The sequence below is a fragment of the Strongylocentrotus purpuratus genome, unplaced genomic scaffold (assembly GCF_000002235.5).
Source record: "Strongylocentrotus purpuratus isolate Spur 01 unplaced genomic scaffold, Spur_5.0 spur5_scaffold_2, whole genome shotgun sequence".
NCBI lineage: Eukaryota > Metazoa > Echinodermata > Echinoidea > Camarodonta > Strongylocentrotidae > Strongylocentrotus > Strongylocentrotus purpuratus.
The window spans coordinates 21398052-21413874 of record NW_022145605.1 but is presented as its reverse complement, the minus strand read 5'-3'; the positions used below and the strand labels follow the sequence as shown (position 1 = coordinate 21413874).

The following is a 15823-nucleotide window of genomic DNA, read 5'->3' as shown; positions in this document are numbered from 1 at the left end:
AGACCACACCTATACTATAAACAACATAAACTATATACCTTCATCCGGCATGATATGAAATGGAACTCAAAAAGTAAATGCAACACAGGATGATGTTCATAAAAGGTTAAACAACACGAATGAATGCGCGATCAATATTGAATGCTTGACCATGTTGACAAAACAGAACAAAACAATTACTGACGTACCATGCTAGCGACGACCTGTTGCAAAGCGGAATATGCCTGCTCTACATGTTGTCTGCTTTTTACATCCAAGCCTGATGCAGACAAACACAGTCGTGGTGATAAATGGCGGCTGTGTTGTTGGGAAGATGGCAAATGGATCGTCCCACGCTAAGCTTATGGTGTCCAGTAATAAGTTGTATGCGCACCTCTGCCCACGCAAGCTTCTCATCTCCCTCCGATACTTAATGCATCTTTTATTGATGATGGTGATGATGGTGGTGGTAGGGAGAGAGAGCGAGAGCAAGAGGAGGAGGAGGAGGGTTTCTTGAGGGTTTCGCGCGGAAATCACTGTACAGAAGTTGAAGTGTGCGCGTGCGTGCGTTGCGTGCGTGTGTGTGTGTGTGTGTGTGTGTGCGTGTGTGGGTGTGCGTTGTGTGTGAGTGCGTGTGGGTGTGTGGTTTAGACAGGATGGGAAGCCTGGAACTTCGATTAAATATTTGTTAAGGGTGGTCAGGAGAAGACAGAGAGGGGGAAGAGAGACAAATGGAGAGAGGGGGAGGGGAGGGAGAAAGAGTGAGGGGGAAAGAGAGAGGGAGAGAGAGAGAGAGAGAGAGAGGGAGAGAGAGAAAGCGGGGGGGGGGGGGGGGGTAGGAGGGGTCACAGAAAACAACAATTGAGACAGAGGTACAGAACCATTTTATAGAAAGAATTGATAAACAAAAAGGAGGGTTAAAGTGCATAGAAAATATTAATAAATAACAAATAAACGGTGGGTAAATCGATGAGAACTATTAGCGATTGAGGGGGACAATACTCAGATACAGACAGATGAGAAGTGCGAAGATGAAGAACAAATTAGGAGGAGGAGGAGGAGGAGGAGGAGGAGTAGGAGGAGGAGAAGGAGGAGGGGAAAAAAGGGAGAGAGAGAGAGAGAGAGATAGAGATAGAGAGAGAGAGAGAGAGAGATGAACTGCTAAAGGTTGGAAAGGCTGTTTGTCGGTGATTGTATTTGGTGTAGCCGAATATCAGAAGAGAGCGCATGTGTCTGAGAGAGAGCGAGAGAGAGAGAGAGAGAGAGAGAGAGAGAGTGTGTGTGTGGGGGGGGGGGGGGGGTTCACAGAAAATAACCAACTGAGACAGAGGTACAGAATCATTATAAAGAACTAATAATTATTGATCAACAAAAGGAGGGTTAAAGTGCATAGAAAATATTTATCCTTTTTTTTTCTACAAAGAGGAGGGCAGTTAATAAGTAAGAAAAATAAAATGAAGCTACTAACAAAAGCTCTTTCTTTTATTCAAATGATTTATCATAACCAAGTTTACAAGTAAAGCATCCGCCCTGCTAAAGATGCAAATCCTTCCTTTCATCCAATGTCACTTGGGATTGTAAACTTTCTCGGGCAAAACCAGGAGTCTCTTAGGAGCAGACACCGGTTACTGCCCACGCGTAACATTATAAATCATAGAAATGCAATTTAAAATGATAATGTATTCGAGATCACCGATGCTAAACGGTGTTGGGTCAGGGGAGGGGAGGCGGGGAAGGAAGGAAGGGAGATGGGGGAGGAGGGAGAGGAAGAGAGAGAGAGAGAGAGAGAGAGAGAGAGAGATGGGGATGATGAAGCGAGGGAAAGAGGGAGAGAGGGAGAGAGAGAGAAAAAATAGAGATAGTGACAAAGAAGAAGAAGAAGAAGAAGAAGAAGATGTAGAAGACTTAAGACATAACACCATAGGAACAAAAGGGATGTGGATAAAGTAGTAAGGGGACAAAATTATGCATCGACAAAGGAGTGATGAAACACAATGAGAAAATGAAAACAACCTTGGCAATGGCTTGGCTCGAATGCAAGGAAGCATATCCTCACTCCTGGATCATCGAGTCCATGGAAAATGGAGAACGAAGTTGGAGAACAAAGATGAAGGGCTCGGAGAGAGCAGTATATTTCAAGCCGATAGTCTATTTCAACTGATGTCAGTGATGACAATGACACCATTAACACATGTGCTTTAATAGAAGATCCATACTTGGATATGAATTTAAAAAACAAGGCAACAATAAATCATCTGTTAAATATGGATGATTTAAAGCTGTACGGCAAGTCGGAAGATGACGTAGAATCTGTCATTGAAATGTTCGGATCTTCAGTGAAGACATTGGCATCGGTTTGGGCTGGGATAAATGTGATCACTCTAGCTATACGGACAGGTAAAACAACAAATGGCAGCACTCTTCAGAGATCAAGAGCAATAGGCCATTTTCGTAATGTAACCAAATTTAATGCAAACGTCTTTGTGAAGTGCCTCAATACAAATTATTTCATTCACCTGATAAGAATAATTAGTATTTCAATAGTCAGAATGCAAACTGCATTTATCAAGTGTTGCTAGGTAGGTCTTGCCATTATGTATGTCCTACCTGACAACAACAGTACTAATGTATGCAGTTTGGATTCTGTCTATTGAAATACTATTATTCTTATCAGGTGAATGAAATAATTTGTATTGAGGCAATTCACAAAGACTATTTATGCATTAAATTTGGTTACATTACGAAAATGGCCTATTGAGAAGGAAGGAGATCACAAATATCTAGGCGTACTCGAAATAGATGGATTCATGGTCTTTGTTTCAAGTTTTAAGTATTTGTATCACATTTTTAATACAAGACATATAAACAAACATATAAAATCGAAATTATACACACATTTATATACATAAAGTATGAGCACGTCTCAATTACACTCGATTCATATGATAGGTTAAGTAGAATGTGAGGAACCCATTAAAAAGCAGTGCTTATATTATAAAGGTTCCTGATAAAAAAGAATTGTAGATGAAAAACAGTAGCAGAAGAGAAAGACGTAATTTAGAGGGGGGGGGGTTAAAACAAAATGGAATAAAGAAATGTGTATACAAAATTTGTTTCTACATGTCGATTGATAATTCTAATATCATTATTTTCAACTTAAAGGTAAAGACCAGTTTGGAAACGCCCCCCCCCCCCTTTCAAAAAATGAAATGGAAGCTCTTATTACCAATCATGTGAAAGAATATGTTTTAACTAATACGTGATGATATAAATTTTGCCGAGAAACTGCCTACTAATTGATATATTTGGTAAATTATTATATCTATGTGGACCTGATAGATATCGCGTAGTCCCATATACATCTTTCTGTGTACAGTGCTTGTAAATTTACCAATACTGGGCCAAATTTCTTATCATGTTGATGATTCCAGAACTTGGCAGTACACACCAATATTTTATAGGCTAGATGATCAACCTTTTCTGATCGATTCCACAACGTTTCTTTCACAATGCAATCGCATGACCAGAAATGGTCTTTACCTTTAAACGAAGAGGTAATATCAAATAGAATGGCTCTCGCACTCCTATTTAGTTCAACCCTGGTAATATTAAAAATCTCTCTCTCTCTCTCTCTCTCTCTCTCTCTCTTTATATCAATATATCTTGCCCAAACGTCCACTTAAACTTTATTTTTTTGCAATATCATAATGTTGTATGATATTGAGTATGTCGAAAATACCTTTCAATTCTGACTTTGCAAACAATAACAAATCCTTTTAGCCATATGAGTATCATCGTTCAGGAAGTGATGGTTCAGATTTAAAACCATGCCAATGTCGTATACGTCATAAATGACCCATATATAGCTAGCCTACTAGCATATATTACAAACAGGGCATTTGTGATCAATACTATTATAGCTTTGTAGCGTGACCCTCAGTGAGTTCAAAAATCGACCTCACACTTTTACGTGCTGTCCGCAATATACACACAATAGAAAAATACGCTTTGTTGAGTCACAAAAACGTTGTCAGTTCGGAACGTCGTACATTATTATATTTACTTGCGTGTAAACACTGGCCTTGTATTCATACTGTGTAACTCAATCTCCTACGTTATTAGCATTAGTGCAATGCCTTCGTTTCGTTGCTGCTGTTGTGGGCAGAAGTTTGTGTAGTATCAGTCTGACTGTACTTTGGTGGACTTTCACAACGAGTTCCAATCTATTTGATCGAAATTATCATCGAATTCTGCACACCGGTGAAAGTGATATTAAAGGGCGACTCGTCGAAACCACCGTGTACCATATCATACCGGAGTAATTAGTATCCCTAATATCCCTAAGCGATAACCGAGGACTATATTTTAGCCTAGTTGATCGACAGCAAACGCCAGTTCTGACAACTTGCTACCCATGTTAACTCTAACAAACACCGGATAATTTACGACCTAATTTTCACTCGTAAAACAAAACTTTTTGATAAAAAAATGTCAACTCGTAGTAGATCTTGTTCTTGCTCGCGCCCGAAATGCTCCGATTTTGGGCTAGGAGGAGTGTCCCCATCCGTCTACGTCACAACTCAGGTCAGTAAAGAATCCCACTTATTTTCAGCCGTAGCATAATGAGTATATACCGAAGTGTGACGTCAGAATGGTCAAGTTGTCAATGTTGCTGGTTCCACACAATTATTTTTGCGCTATATGGCAAAGAATATCTACGACATGTTAAGTAGCGTTATAGTTCCATGTTGAGACATCTTGGATTGACTACACTTGCTGAAAAGAGAAGGGCCGCTAGCTAGCCTAACTACCTACATTCTTCAAACCACATGAAGGGTACCTCTCCGTCCAAGTGCGAGATCTCCTTCACCGTCATTCTCTTAACCGGAAGATCGCACAATAACGTCTTTTATTGAAATTAGTCCAATCAAAGAAACCTTCAAATATTAATTAATTCCTTCCCAAATTAAAAACACTTACAGAGTGGAATTCCTTACCACTAGAGGACCCGAGGAACGTACAGAGATCATTTTAAAACCCGTCACTTCACACCCCCCCCCCCCCCATCGATGCATGGACTGATAATTTGTATTTCACCATTTAATCCGTCTTGTAACCCCCCCCCCCCCCTTCGATATAAGTGCTCTCTCAATGGCTGTAACCACGCCCCACCACTGTTTACAATTGTGTGTATCTTGGAGAACTGCTGTGTTATGACTAAGTTGGATTGATATTTTTGGTACAATAAACTTTCATGAATTTAGACCTACCCACAAGTAGTTCAAATATTTGCGAAAGATATTCAAAGCAAAGTAAGGTTAAAATGACGACATTCCAGAAATATTTCAAATCCTTTCCATTGCAGTCAATTACACGCGATAACAAAAAAACACTGTACATGATAATGATGTTATATGAAAGGCAAGCAGAATAAGAATATATTGACCCCTGCCCCTACTAGAATTCGTGTCAGTATTACAGGGGCGTATCTACTCTCTAGGAATTATTGTCCCCTGCCCAAATTTATCTACGTACATTAACAGTTACTGTACAAGTGAGTGAGAAACGCGAAAGAACAATATATTTTATCAATACAAATGAGCTTGTAATCATATAGACGTATGGGCATGTTGTCATGAGGGGTGGGGGGGTCATGAGGCCTGTAGGCTGAATATCAATCACCCTTAATACGAATTTCACGAAGATGCGAAGCGATTAAGCAAAAAAAAACACTTTTAATATGGTAAAAATGTCCCTCTATCTTTCCTTGATTGCCCCTCCCCCCTCTATTTCTCCCTTTCTGTCTACAGATACCACCATACTTCTCTCGACCAACAAAGATGTGCTTACAAGCACATTACAACCATAAGAAGAGAGAGATCATTTTTGTAAACATTCGCCTCAGCAATAAGTGTTCCTATTGTTTCGTCATCAATTGCGCCTCGGGAGAACTACAGAGATTTGATAGGCTAAAAGTTTGTGCGCGCGTGAAAGTTTTATATTGTTACGTCATCAATAAGCCAGTTTTTATGCACTTGTACTCGAGTGCATTTTGGAGGCCGCGGTTGTTGTTTTTATTTTTTTTAAATTAAAAAAAATTAAAGGGACTTAGTGACATTGTTCGGATGAGAGAAAATGGTGCTAAGATAGTGACTTCAATGCCAGATGCACAATTAAAGATAATCTGATAGTTTGAGTGAAAACATACCATTATTAATGATAACAATTGGGAAAACATATCTGATCTATTCCTTAATTCTCCCAACTATTTTATTACAATTTGATTACATTTTAGGTAAATATGAATCTTAATGAAGCAATAAATTTGCTCTATATACTATTAAAGCCATGTAAGTGTTGAAAGATTTTAAAAGCCTGTCTTATCACTATGAATATGTCGGACAAAGAAAGCGGACAAAATATACAGTTCCTCAGGTAGACAAAGGAACATCCCTTCACTGCTATTATGTTAAAAGGTGAATATGCATGTGACACCTGTTCTACACATTTTTACATAATAGCACTGAAGGGATGTTCCTTTGTGTACCTGAGGAACTGTATATTTTGTCCGCTTTCTTTGTCAGTCATGTTCATAGTGTATGTCTTATTTTCATGGAAAACGGTTGGAAAAATACAAAAATGGTTGGGAGAATTTACTACTCGAGTCTGTTGCACAGTGACGCCTTCTAAGAAAGCCATAAATATCTTTGTGGCTTAAGAATTTTGTCAGGATTTGTTTGCATGTTAGAGAGTTGGTACACTAGAAGGAATATAAAAAAGTAGCGTGTCATACAAAAATTACGCAATATTTTCATCAACCTTCAACAATGTTACCAAGTCACTTTAAAAATAAATACTACTACAGTCAAACCTTCTTTAGTGACCACCTGTCTACAAAGACCACCTGTCTATAAAAAAAACCCATTTTTCGTTTCCCTTGAAAATGGTTTCTCATTGAAACATGTACTACAGGAACCTGTCTACAAAGACCACTTTTTTGTTTCCCTTGGGTGGTCGCTATAGACATGTTTGACTGTACTACTACTACTACTACTACTACTACTACTTCTTCTTCTTCTACTTTACATCTGCTACTACTAATCCTTTTTATACTACTTCTGAATTTTATTTTGGCTCATGCTGCTACTCTACAAACTTTTATTCCCGACAGTGCCCGATGCACTACGGAGTATACCTGGCCTACCGTATCCTGATCACCCTCTACCTCTTGGGCTACTTCCTCTATGTCTTCATCGTGTCGGTGCGTCCTGGAGGCCCGTACGGCGGGTACTTCTTCATCTACCTCACCAACTGGGGCTACATCCTAATGCTGGTGTACCAAATCTGCGCCCTGTGGAACATCATCGTCTATGCGGCCTTCATGAAACCGGCAGGGTGGACTTCTGATGGTAAGTCACAGCGCGTTTCGTGTTGGGTGCCCGCCAGGGCTCAAATTAATTTTTTTCCACGGGGGCTCTTCCCCCCCAAAAAGAGCCCCCGTGAGCCTTCTCACGGGGGCTTTTTTAGTACTGACGGGGGCTCTTTTTTATACAAATATCCATTGAATTGGTACCTATGGTACTCTTCAATTATTTGCTATTTCATCATTATCACTTTAATCAGCATTTTCCCTCTTACAAAATTCACAAGCTACATAGCTGTTACTGACTTTCATCCCGTGATGACATTCTCTCGATTTTTTTCCCGTTCTGCACATTATTTCCTCCTCATTATTCGGAGCAACCTTTACATTCTTTCTTTACTGAGCCGCGTAGCGGCGAGGCGATTTTGTGTGTGTGCTATTTTGGACAGGCGCGGATCCACGGTCCGATTCTACCGCCCCCCTAGCCTCCCAAACCGGTAAAAAAAATAGGATAGTAACGTAAATTTTACCTTAAAAAAATTAAATAAAAAACGCCCCCCCCCCCTGACCTGCCAGTGACACAAATGCGGCATCAAAATATTTGTGCTTCTCTGACCGTAATTAAATGCCTAAAACCCTGAACCCCGCCCCCCCCCCTACATCAATTTACGCTCGCTACCCTTTACCTGATCGTAAATACTTTAGCCCCCCACTTTGATAAACGTTCCGCAAGGCCTGTGTATATCAGTGGCAGATCCAGGGGGGGGGGGGGGCCCCCGGGGGCCCGCCCCCCCCCCTTGAGAAAAAAAATCATGTAAAATCACGTGATTTTTACCTTTTTGGGGGGGTTGGGCCCCCCCCCCTGGCGCTCAAGGGGGGGGGGTGCAAATTGAAATTTTTTTGAGGATCAAAAAAAAAAAAATGTGCTCTGTACCCCCCCCCCCCCCCCCCCCCCCCCCCCCCCCCCCCACCCCCCACTGAGCGACTTTTCGGCCGGCGCGATTTTCAAATTTTCGGGAGCAAAAAAACAAAAAAAGTTGGGCCTCCTCCCCTAAGAAATCCTGGATCCGCGCCTGCCCGTATTAGTAGTATGAGCCAATATAAAGCTATTATTCTTTATTCAGTTCAGCTTTATATTGGCTCATACTAATACTAATTTTTTTTTTTAATTTTTGAGGAAAAGCATTATAATAATGCTTTTCCTCAAAAATAGTTTCACTATTTTGTTAGGGTTGAGACGCTAATAAATGGTTTCAAATGAAAATTACACAAACCCTGAACCATTGCAAAATGATGGTGGTTCTCTCTCTCTCTCTCTCTCTCTCTCTCTCTTTATTTTAATCATGCATTATCAACTACATATAAAGCAGCAACCAAAAACTTAGGGTTATCTGAGATAGGTGAAAGTAAGAGTTAAAAAGAAAGTCATGCTAAAACGGCGCTTCACCTCCCCCCCCCCCCTGAAAAAAATAAAATAGATTAGTGGTTCTCCTGTCCAGCATCCCCCTCCCGCTTAAATATTCACCGGCCGGCTGAGTCGGCGCAAAAATGTTCCCAAAAACTGGACCCCCTAAACAAATATATGTGCATTTATCCAGCCCCCCCCCCCCCCGCTCATTCGCCGGCTGGATCCGCCGTAAGTGATGTTTTCCTGGCATCTACTTACATGCGAAGCATCGTCCACGAGCCGCATAGCGGCGAGGCGATTTTTTTTGTTGTTGCTATTTTGAACCCCCGTATTGTTTTCCTGGCATCTACTAACATCTTACTGTGTGGGTCATTCTGGACATAATGGCGTTTTTCTATGCACATCACATTTTCACTTGGCAGCCCAAGGGGGCCGGGGGGAGGATGGGGTTATGCGTGTTACCAAAATGTCCGGTAAAGGGGTACTTTTCGTGCGACAAAGTCCGGCCCGAGAATTGTAAAAAAAAAGGGGTGTTTTAACTTTTCACCCGGAGATTTCTTTAAAAAGGGGTGTTTTTTCTTTCTTTCTCTCATCTCTTTGGACTCCTGAGAAATTATTCCGAATTTAGGTGGGTACATTGAGCATTTTTCATGAATAAGGGGGGTCTCCAAGGCAGGAAAAGCCCGCGAAAAGCCCGCGAAAGGGGGGGGGGGGTTCGGAAATGTTGGCAGTCCTCAGATAGGGGGTGCTTTCAAAAAGAGGGAACAAGCATATGCGTACCCTAAATAACACTGAGTGGGGGGCCGGGGTTTCTGCCCTTGTGCGATCGCCTCCAGCTCCAGCAGAAATGGCGCGGCAGCGTGCACACGTACCGTTACTAACGGCGCAGTAGGCCTATAACCACTGCTGACGGCGGCACTGCACTGCGAGCTGAATCGGTAATAATATGCCTACTCATAGAACGGGAAATCTTGCACGCTAATCTAAATTCTATTTCATTGGTTTAAGGTTTGAAAATTGAAACTCAATATTATGTTAAAGTTATAACAGAAAAGATAATCTTTATTTTATAATTCCACGGGGGCGATTTTTAATTTTGCAATCGCCCCTGTGAGCAACCTGACGGGGGCGATTATGTAGCTCACGGGTGCGAATCGCCCACCGCCCCCGTGTACTTTGAGCCCTGGTGCCCGCCCCCTCTCCCACTCAGTATTATTTAGGGTACGCATATGCATGTGCCCTCCTTTTGAAAACACCCCCCTAAGTCCGGTGTGTAAAGTCAATACGGACAGGATTTTTGTGTACTACGAGCCGGACTTTGGGCGTGAAAAGTACCCCTTTACATGACATTTTGGGAACACGCATGCGGTCCCTCCGAGCACGGAGTGGGGGGAGGGCGGGGTTGGGTGTTGCCAATAGGTTTAACTCATTGGTCTGACCAAATTTCTTGTTCTTACAGATCGAGTGAGAGTGTGTAACGAAAGCGAAATTCTACAAAGATATCCGAGTAGGCCATAAAAGTATCTCATTGGAACGTAGTGGGACTCTGCCCCTAAAAATGTCTTCTTGTACTAATATGAATTTGAACCAATTTTCGGAATTTCACCCATTTTTAAAACCACTTTTCAGAATTTCACCCTTAATTTTTTAAAAATAATTTAGGATCCACCCTTTCGTTTAACTTCCATCCACCTCAGTACAGTGGGGAGTGGGGGGGGGGGGGTGGGGTGATAGAGGGATATAGAGACAGCTCAATACAAAATATTTTATACCGTTGCTAATTTGTAGGAATCTAGATTTGAATAGCCTGGCAATTTATGAAAAACTTTGTTGTCTAAAGATATCGTCAAATGATGTATCTAATTATCTATTTTTTCCAGACGTCCCTTGGTATTTCTTTCACCGCGGCCAGTGGTTGCTCTTTAACATGTACGCTTCCGTCGCCATCCTCCTTTCCCTCCTGTACTGGGGCGCCCTCTACGTTCCCGGGACGGTCGACCTGTACTACGACATCAACTTCCATACCCTCAACGGAATCGTCGCCCTGATCGAGATCTTCCTCTCGGCGATGGTCATTCGCCTCCTGCACTTCATCTACCCGTTCATGTTCGCCGTCGCATATGTTGTCTTTGCTGGGATATATTACGCAGCCGGGGGCACTGACGAGGAGGGTAACCCGTCCATCTATTCCATTCTCGACTTCGGGGCTAATCCGGGTCTCGCGGCTGGACTCGCCATCGGGGCCGTGGTCGTAGTCGTGGTCGTTCATATCCTGATCGTTTGGGGACTCCATAAGTTGAAGGTCTTGATATTCGATAGATGTTGCCCATCATGTTTCCCGAACGAAAATGTTGAAAATAGAGACCCAGTCGAGCTTGAAGGAGACTCTCAAGAACTCAAAGTTTAAGTCGCGGTATTGTTACTAATATAGCCGAAACCACTGAAATGAATTCTTTTTATAAATTGCTGCACAGTCAAGAACTGCAATGTCTATTACATGTATATTCATATGCGTGCGTGGTGAGGCTTTCCTCTTTTTTTTTTTTTTTTTTTTTGGGGGGGGGGGGTACGGAGCTTCAGCCAACTCTGGAAAAAATACCAAATCACCCGTTTCCGGGCAAACGTCATATTACTTTAGGCAGTGTGGTGTTGTACAGTAATAATAAATATACCATAGTATAATTTAAATGAGAAGTTAGTTTAAAAGGCTATGAACAGCTTTGCATTATAAACTCTAAAAACTAAAATGTTGAATCACAATTTAAAAGGGCGGAGGAGTGACCACTTTTTTCTTAAAATGGTAGATTTGTTTCTTTTAACATGTTAGATTCAACCTTTATCGTGTTGGATCCAGCCTGTTCAACGTGGTAGTCTCCACTGGTTAACTGCATACAGGTATGTAATGAGTCTGTAATGTAAATTTTATTAAAATTCGTACAAATTCTCAATTTATCAGAGATATAATACTACAAGGAGACATGGCCCCAAATGACCTTATAACCAATTACCTCTATATAAAAAAAAATATCAAAAACAAATATATACAGTATATATATATATTTATGCAACATTTTACAAAGTATTCTTATAACCTTTTTTTTGTTTGAATTAATTTTGATTAACATTTTATTCATATCCGAATTTTCTCGATTCTGCATATGGATTTGAATATTCAACCAACGTCACAATTGTAGACATTAATAAGAAATAAAGGTACAATTCTGCTACAATAGCAGCACCCTCTGGCAAATGCACGTATAAGGTGGATGCAAATTTGCACCTAAATTGCACCCTTATTTCGTTGGTGCAATTATATAAAGGCTGTGAAACAAAACTTGGAATTCTATATCAATCTGTTCGCATTCTTTTTGGGGATATGAGAAATCGATGATATCCTGTATATAAACATTGAAAGAATTATATCCACAAATGCATGGGTACTGTTTTACCAATATGTGTCCACAAGATAGCAATATGCAAATGATTAAAATATATATCATATCGTCTGTCTTACATTCCTCATTTTTTTATTGTTGCTGTTGTTGTTGGTATCAATATCTTATTTCTTTTCTCCCGCTTTTGTTGAAAGCATTTCATTCTTCAACTATATCCTACACTGTCGCTCATACAGTTGGAATATTTTTGTTTTACCCCAATTTATGGAATTATTTTAAAATAATTAAAAAAAAAATATATTGTATTAAATAATAATTTGACAATGTGTGTTTTGTGTGATTGCTAAAGCATGTGTATGCTACTATGCTTATCAACTACGGGACCTACGCCCTTAAGTCATAAATGACAGTAATGAGGATTAATGCCCCACAAAAGGGCACTAATATAGCACATCGCTACGGTTTTGATCCTGGGGCCTCACGGTTACGAGGCCATTGCTTCGTCAATGAAATATGACTGTACGCAGCGGCAGCTAGGATAGGGGACAGTCTCCATAAATATTAACAAAACAAAGAAAATGCAATAAATTTTCAATAATTTATTGCATTTTACCCCGGTTCCCAACATACAAAAATCCTCTGTGTGCCCATACCATGAGCCATAATGCATGGCCGTCCAGAGGATTTTTTTTATGTTGGGGACTGGGGTAAAATGCGCTAATTTTTTATTTTTTATTTATGGAAACTGCCCCCTACCCTAGCCCCCGCTGCGTACAGTCATGGTTCAGTGACGAAGCAATGGCCTCGTAACTGTGAGGCCCCAGGATCAGCACCAACTATATGAGCGACAGTGTATATGAAACTTGTTCGTGGCCGCGTTGGGATTTTACTTAAGCCTCGGTCACAAATACCCTTACGGGCTGCTACGAACGCCGTACGAACGATTTTCAGACCAATTCTTAAGATTTTCTTAAGAAGGCCGTACTAAACCAGCGTTCGTAGACCGTTCGTAAGATCGCAGATTGGTCGATGGTCTTGTCCAAGATTTTTTTTTACATCGTACGAAACCCTTCTTCGTAAGGCGGCCGTACGAACACCGTATTTATATCGTAAGAACCACGCAAGATTTAAATACATTTCGTAGGGTCGAGGGACAATTCTAGAAACTTCAAATTATTACGATGACCGTAAGAACGCCTCAAGTTGTTCATAGAGGGCTCTTACAGCGTTCGTAAAAACGCCTTACGAGTGGAGATTCTTATTGTCCTTGTACGAACGACTCCTGGCGTTCGTAAGGCGTTCTTAAGGTGCTCGTAAGGTGTACGTAAACAATTCATGCAAATTTTGAGTTATCGCGGTTATAAAGCTAAGCGCGCGAAGTTTAAATCCTTACTCTGTTCATAGTGTTCGTCGAGGGTGCATCTCCTGTCGAAGAAATATGGGACCAAAAGGGAAATCTTTTAGAGGGAAGAGAGGGAAGGGAAACAAACGTAAGGAAAGAGATGGGGCGGAAGGAGACGAGGAGGAGAGCCAATATATACCAGCTTTATTTTGTTCTTTTGTTTGTATGATTACTTTGTATGTATTTTAACCGATTTTATTATATGGAAATAAAAACAACAACGTTCATAATGTGCTCACTCCAGAAGGTATTAAGCACGATGGAAGACGACAAAACATCAAAAACACAAAACAGTATGTTTCTTTGATTTTTTTAAAGATCTCGATGCTTTCATTTATTTATTACCGAATTTAAAAAAAATGTAAATAAGAAAGGTAATAGAAAGAGCAATATCTGAAATAAGGTTACAAGCTAGAAATCAAGTAAAAGCAAGGCTACCAAGGTATTCATAATTACCTTTAATAGTGCAAACATATTTGTTGTGAATATCTGAAAAAAATAATAAAAGGGTGAATAACATTTAGGACTATTTTGAAGATTTAAATCAAATTCCCCTTTATTGTTCTTGTTGAAAATTGTCTTATTATTTTATGTTCATACCACTCTAGTCTCTTCTCTCTTTGTTTCTTTTTTTAAAACCCTTTAATTTATATTTTGATCTATATAGGCCTTAGTTTAATGTCTATGATACACGGAAATGTGCAGTAATGAGTCGGACCTTTGGCTCACAAGAAATGAACATGTATTATTTCAGTGTCAATACTTATTTCACTTTATCGTTTAGTTAAGCATGTACGCCTAGTACGCAGATAGCCAAGAAAACAGACGAACGGGTTTTGTAACAACTGCTTGTTTATCAATGTTTATCATTATTTTTGAAAATGAAACATTGTCTTTATCTTTATTTCTCTACAGTTCTATACACTAAACACGTACATGACGTGGTCTAAGTCATACAAAAACATACAATAAAGGGGATCTAGCGAGTGCTGGTACATACACGCAGAGGCGGCGGAGCGAATTCCAAAGTGGGGTGGGGGGCACCAGCAAAAAAGGGTATTTTCTGGAAAAAGGGCACCTTCAAAGGGAAATCCTCAAAGCGAAAATATAATTTGTTTTAGACATTGGTATATACCCCTATATTGTGATTACATTACCAGGTATGATTTCAATATTTGTTTCTCTTTTTACATCATATAAAATATTGCTTAAGCACCATACTTTGCAGTAGCGAGCGTAGCGAGCGAGCTTTTGGGGGAAATTACTCTTAGTCGCTTGAAATTAGGGGCACGTTTAATGATGAGAGGACAAGGGGACACTTATCGAAAGGGTTAAGACACTTATTAGAAAAGAAAAGGAGCACGTGTCAAAGTACAAAGGCTAATTATCAGAGGTGAAACTGGGGCACTTCTTACACTTAAAAAATGAGGCGCGCACCAGAAATGAAAAGGGATTTTATAAGAATGGGAAATTTGCATTTGTCGACGGAAAAGAGGCACCCATCAGATTTTGATAGAGTCATTTATAAGAAGAGAAAAGGGGCACTTGAAAAAGGGATAGGTTCCTTATTAGAAAGAAAAAAGGGGCACATATCATGTTTAAAAGGGTAATTATCAGAGGTGAAAAGGGGCACTTATGAGAATGAAAAAGGGGCACGAATGATAAAGGGAAATGTGCATTTGTTGAAAGAAAAGGGGCACCGATCAGATTTTAATAGGGGAATTTATCGGAGGTGAAAGGGGGCTTTTATGAGAAGGGGGAAAGTGGCTCTTATTAAAAAGAAAAAAGAGGCACATGTCATTAAAAATTCATAACTTTATTTTAAAATTAGTTATCTGATTTTGCCCAAACTTTTTTTGATTGGTTTGTCTGATTTTTCTGCTTCTATTGAAATGTAATTATTTATGGAGTGGACTTGCCCTTTAAACGAAGGGGTGTTATCAGATGGAATTGCTCTGGCGCTCCTATTTAATCCAACCCTGGTAATATCAACATTAAAAAAACAAATTATGAAAGATAACGTAACAGATCATAAGTGTTTAAAATAAATCCGGAAAGACTATTTTTGGAATGTCAATAACTTTTTAGAATGTGAAATCGCGATATGGGTATGATTATAAGTAAATAATTTCTTCATTAGACTATTTTTTTCTTCACCGAAAACAATATCTTCTCCTTTTTTGTCACACGCACTCTCCATTGTATTATGTGGATAAGGATTTAGGATAAAAGTAATTTCTATATCATTTTATTTGGGGAAAAATAAGTTCATTATT

The 15823-nt window shown here is 40.0% G+C and overlaps 2 protein-coding genes across 2 annotated transcripts in view; one reads left to right on the top strand and one right to left on the bottom strand.

The window, feature by feature from the left end:
• The window catches only part of LOC587864, a 45168-nt gene extending 44701 nt beyond the window's left edge, over positions 1–467 (bottom strand). Inside the window, exon 1 of the mRNA XM_787574.5 lies at positions 189–467. The gene's annotated coding sequence lies outside the window, so the exon portion shown is untranslated. The remainder of the gene's footprint in view (positions 1–188) is intronic.
• A 3860-nt stretch (positions 468–4327) lies between these two features.
• LOC752670 (protein rolling stone) lies at positions 4328–11196 on the top strand. Its single transcript, XM_030991959.1, has 3 exons — positions 4328–4563; positions 7151–7388; positions 10631–11196. Exons 1-3 carry the CDS (start codon positions 4468–4470, stop codon positions 11155–11157), a joined length of 861 nt encoding a protein of 286 aa, XP_030847819.1. The 5' UTR covers positions 4328–4467; the 3' UTR covers positions 11158–11196.
• The last annotated feature ends 4627 nt before the right edge of the window (positions 11197–15823 follow it).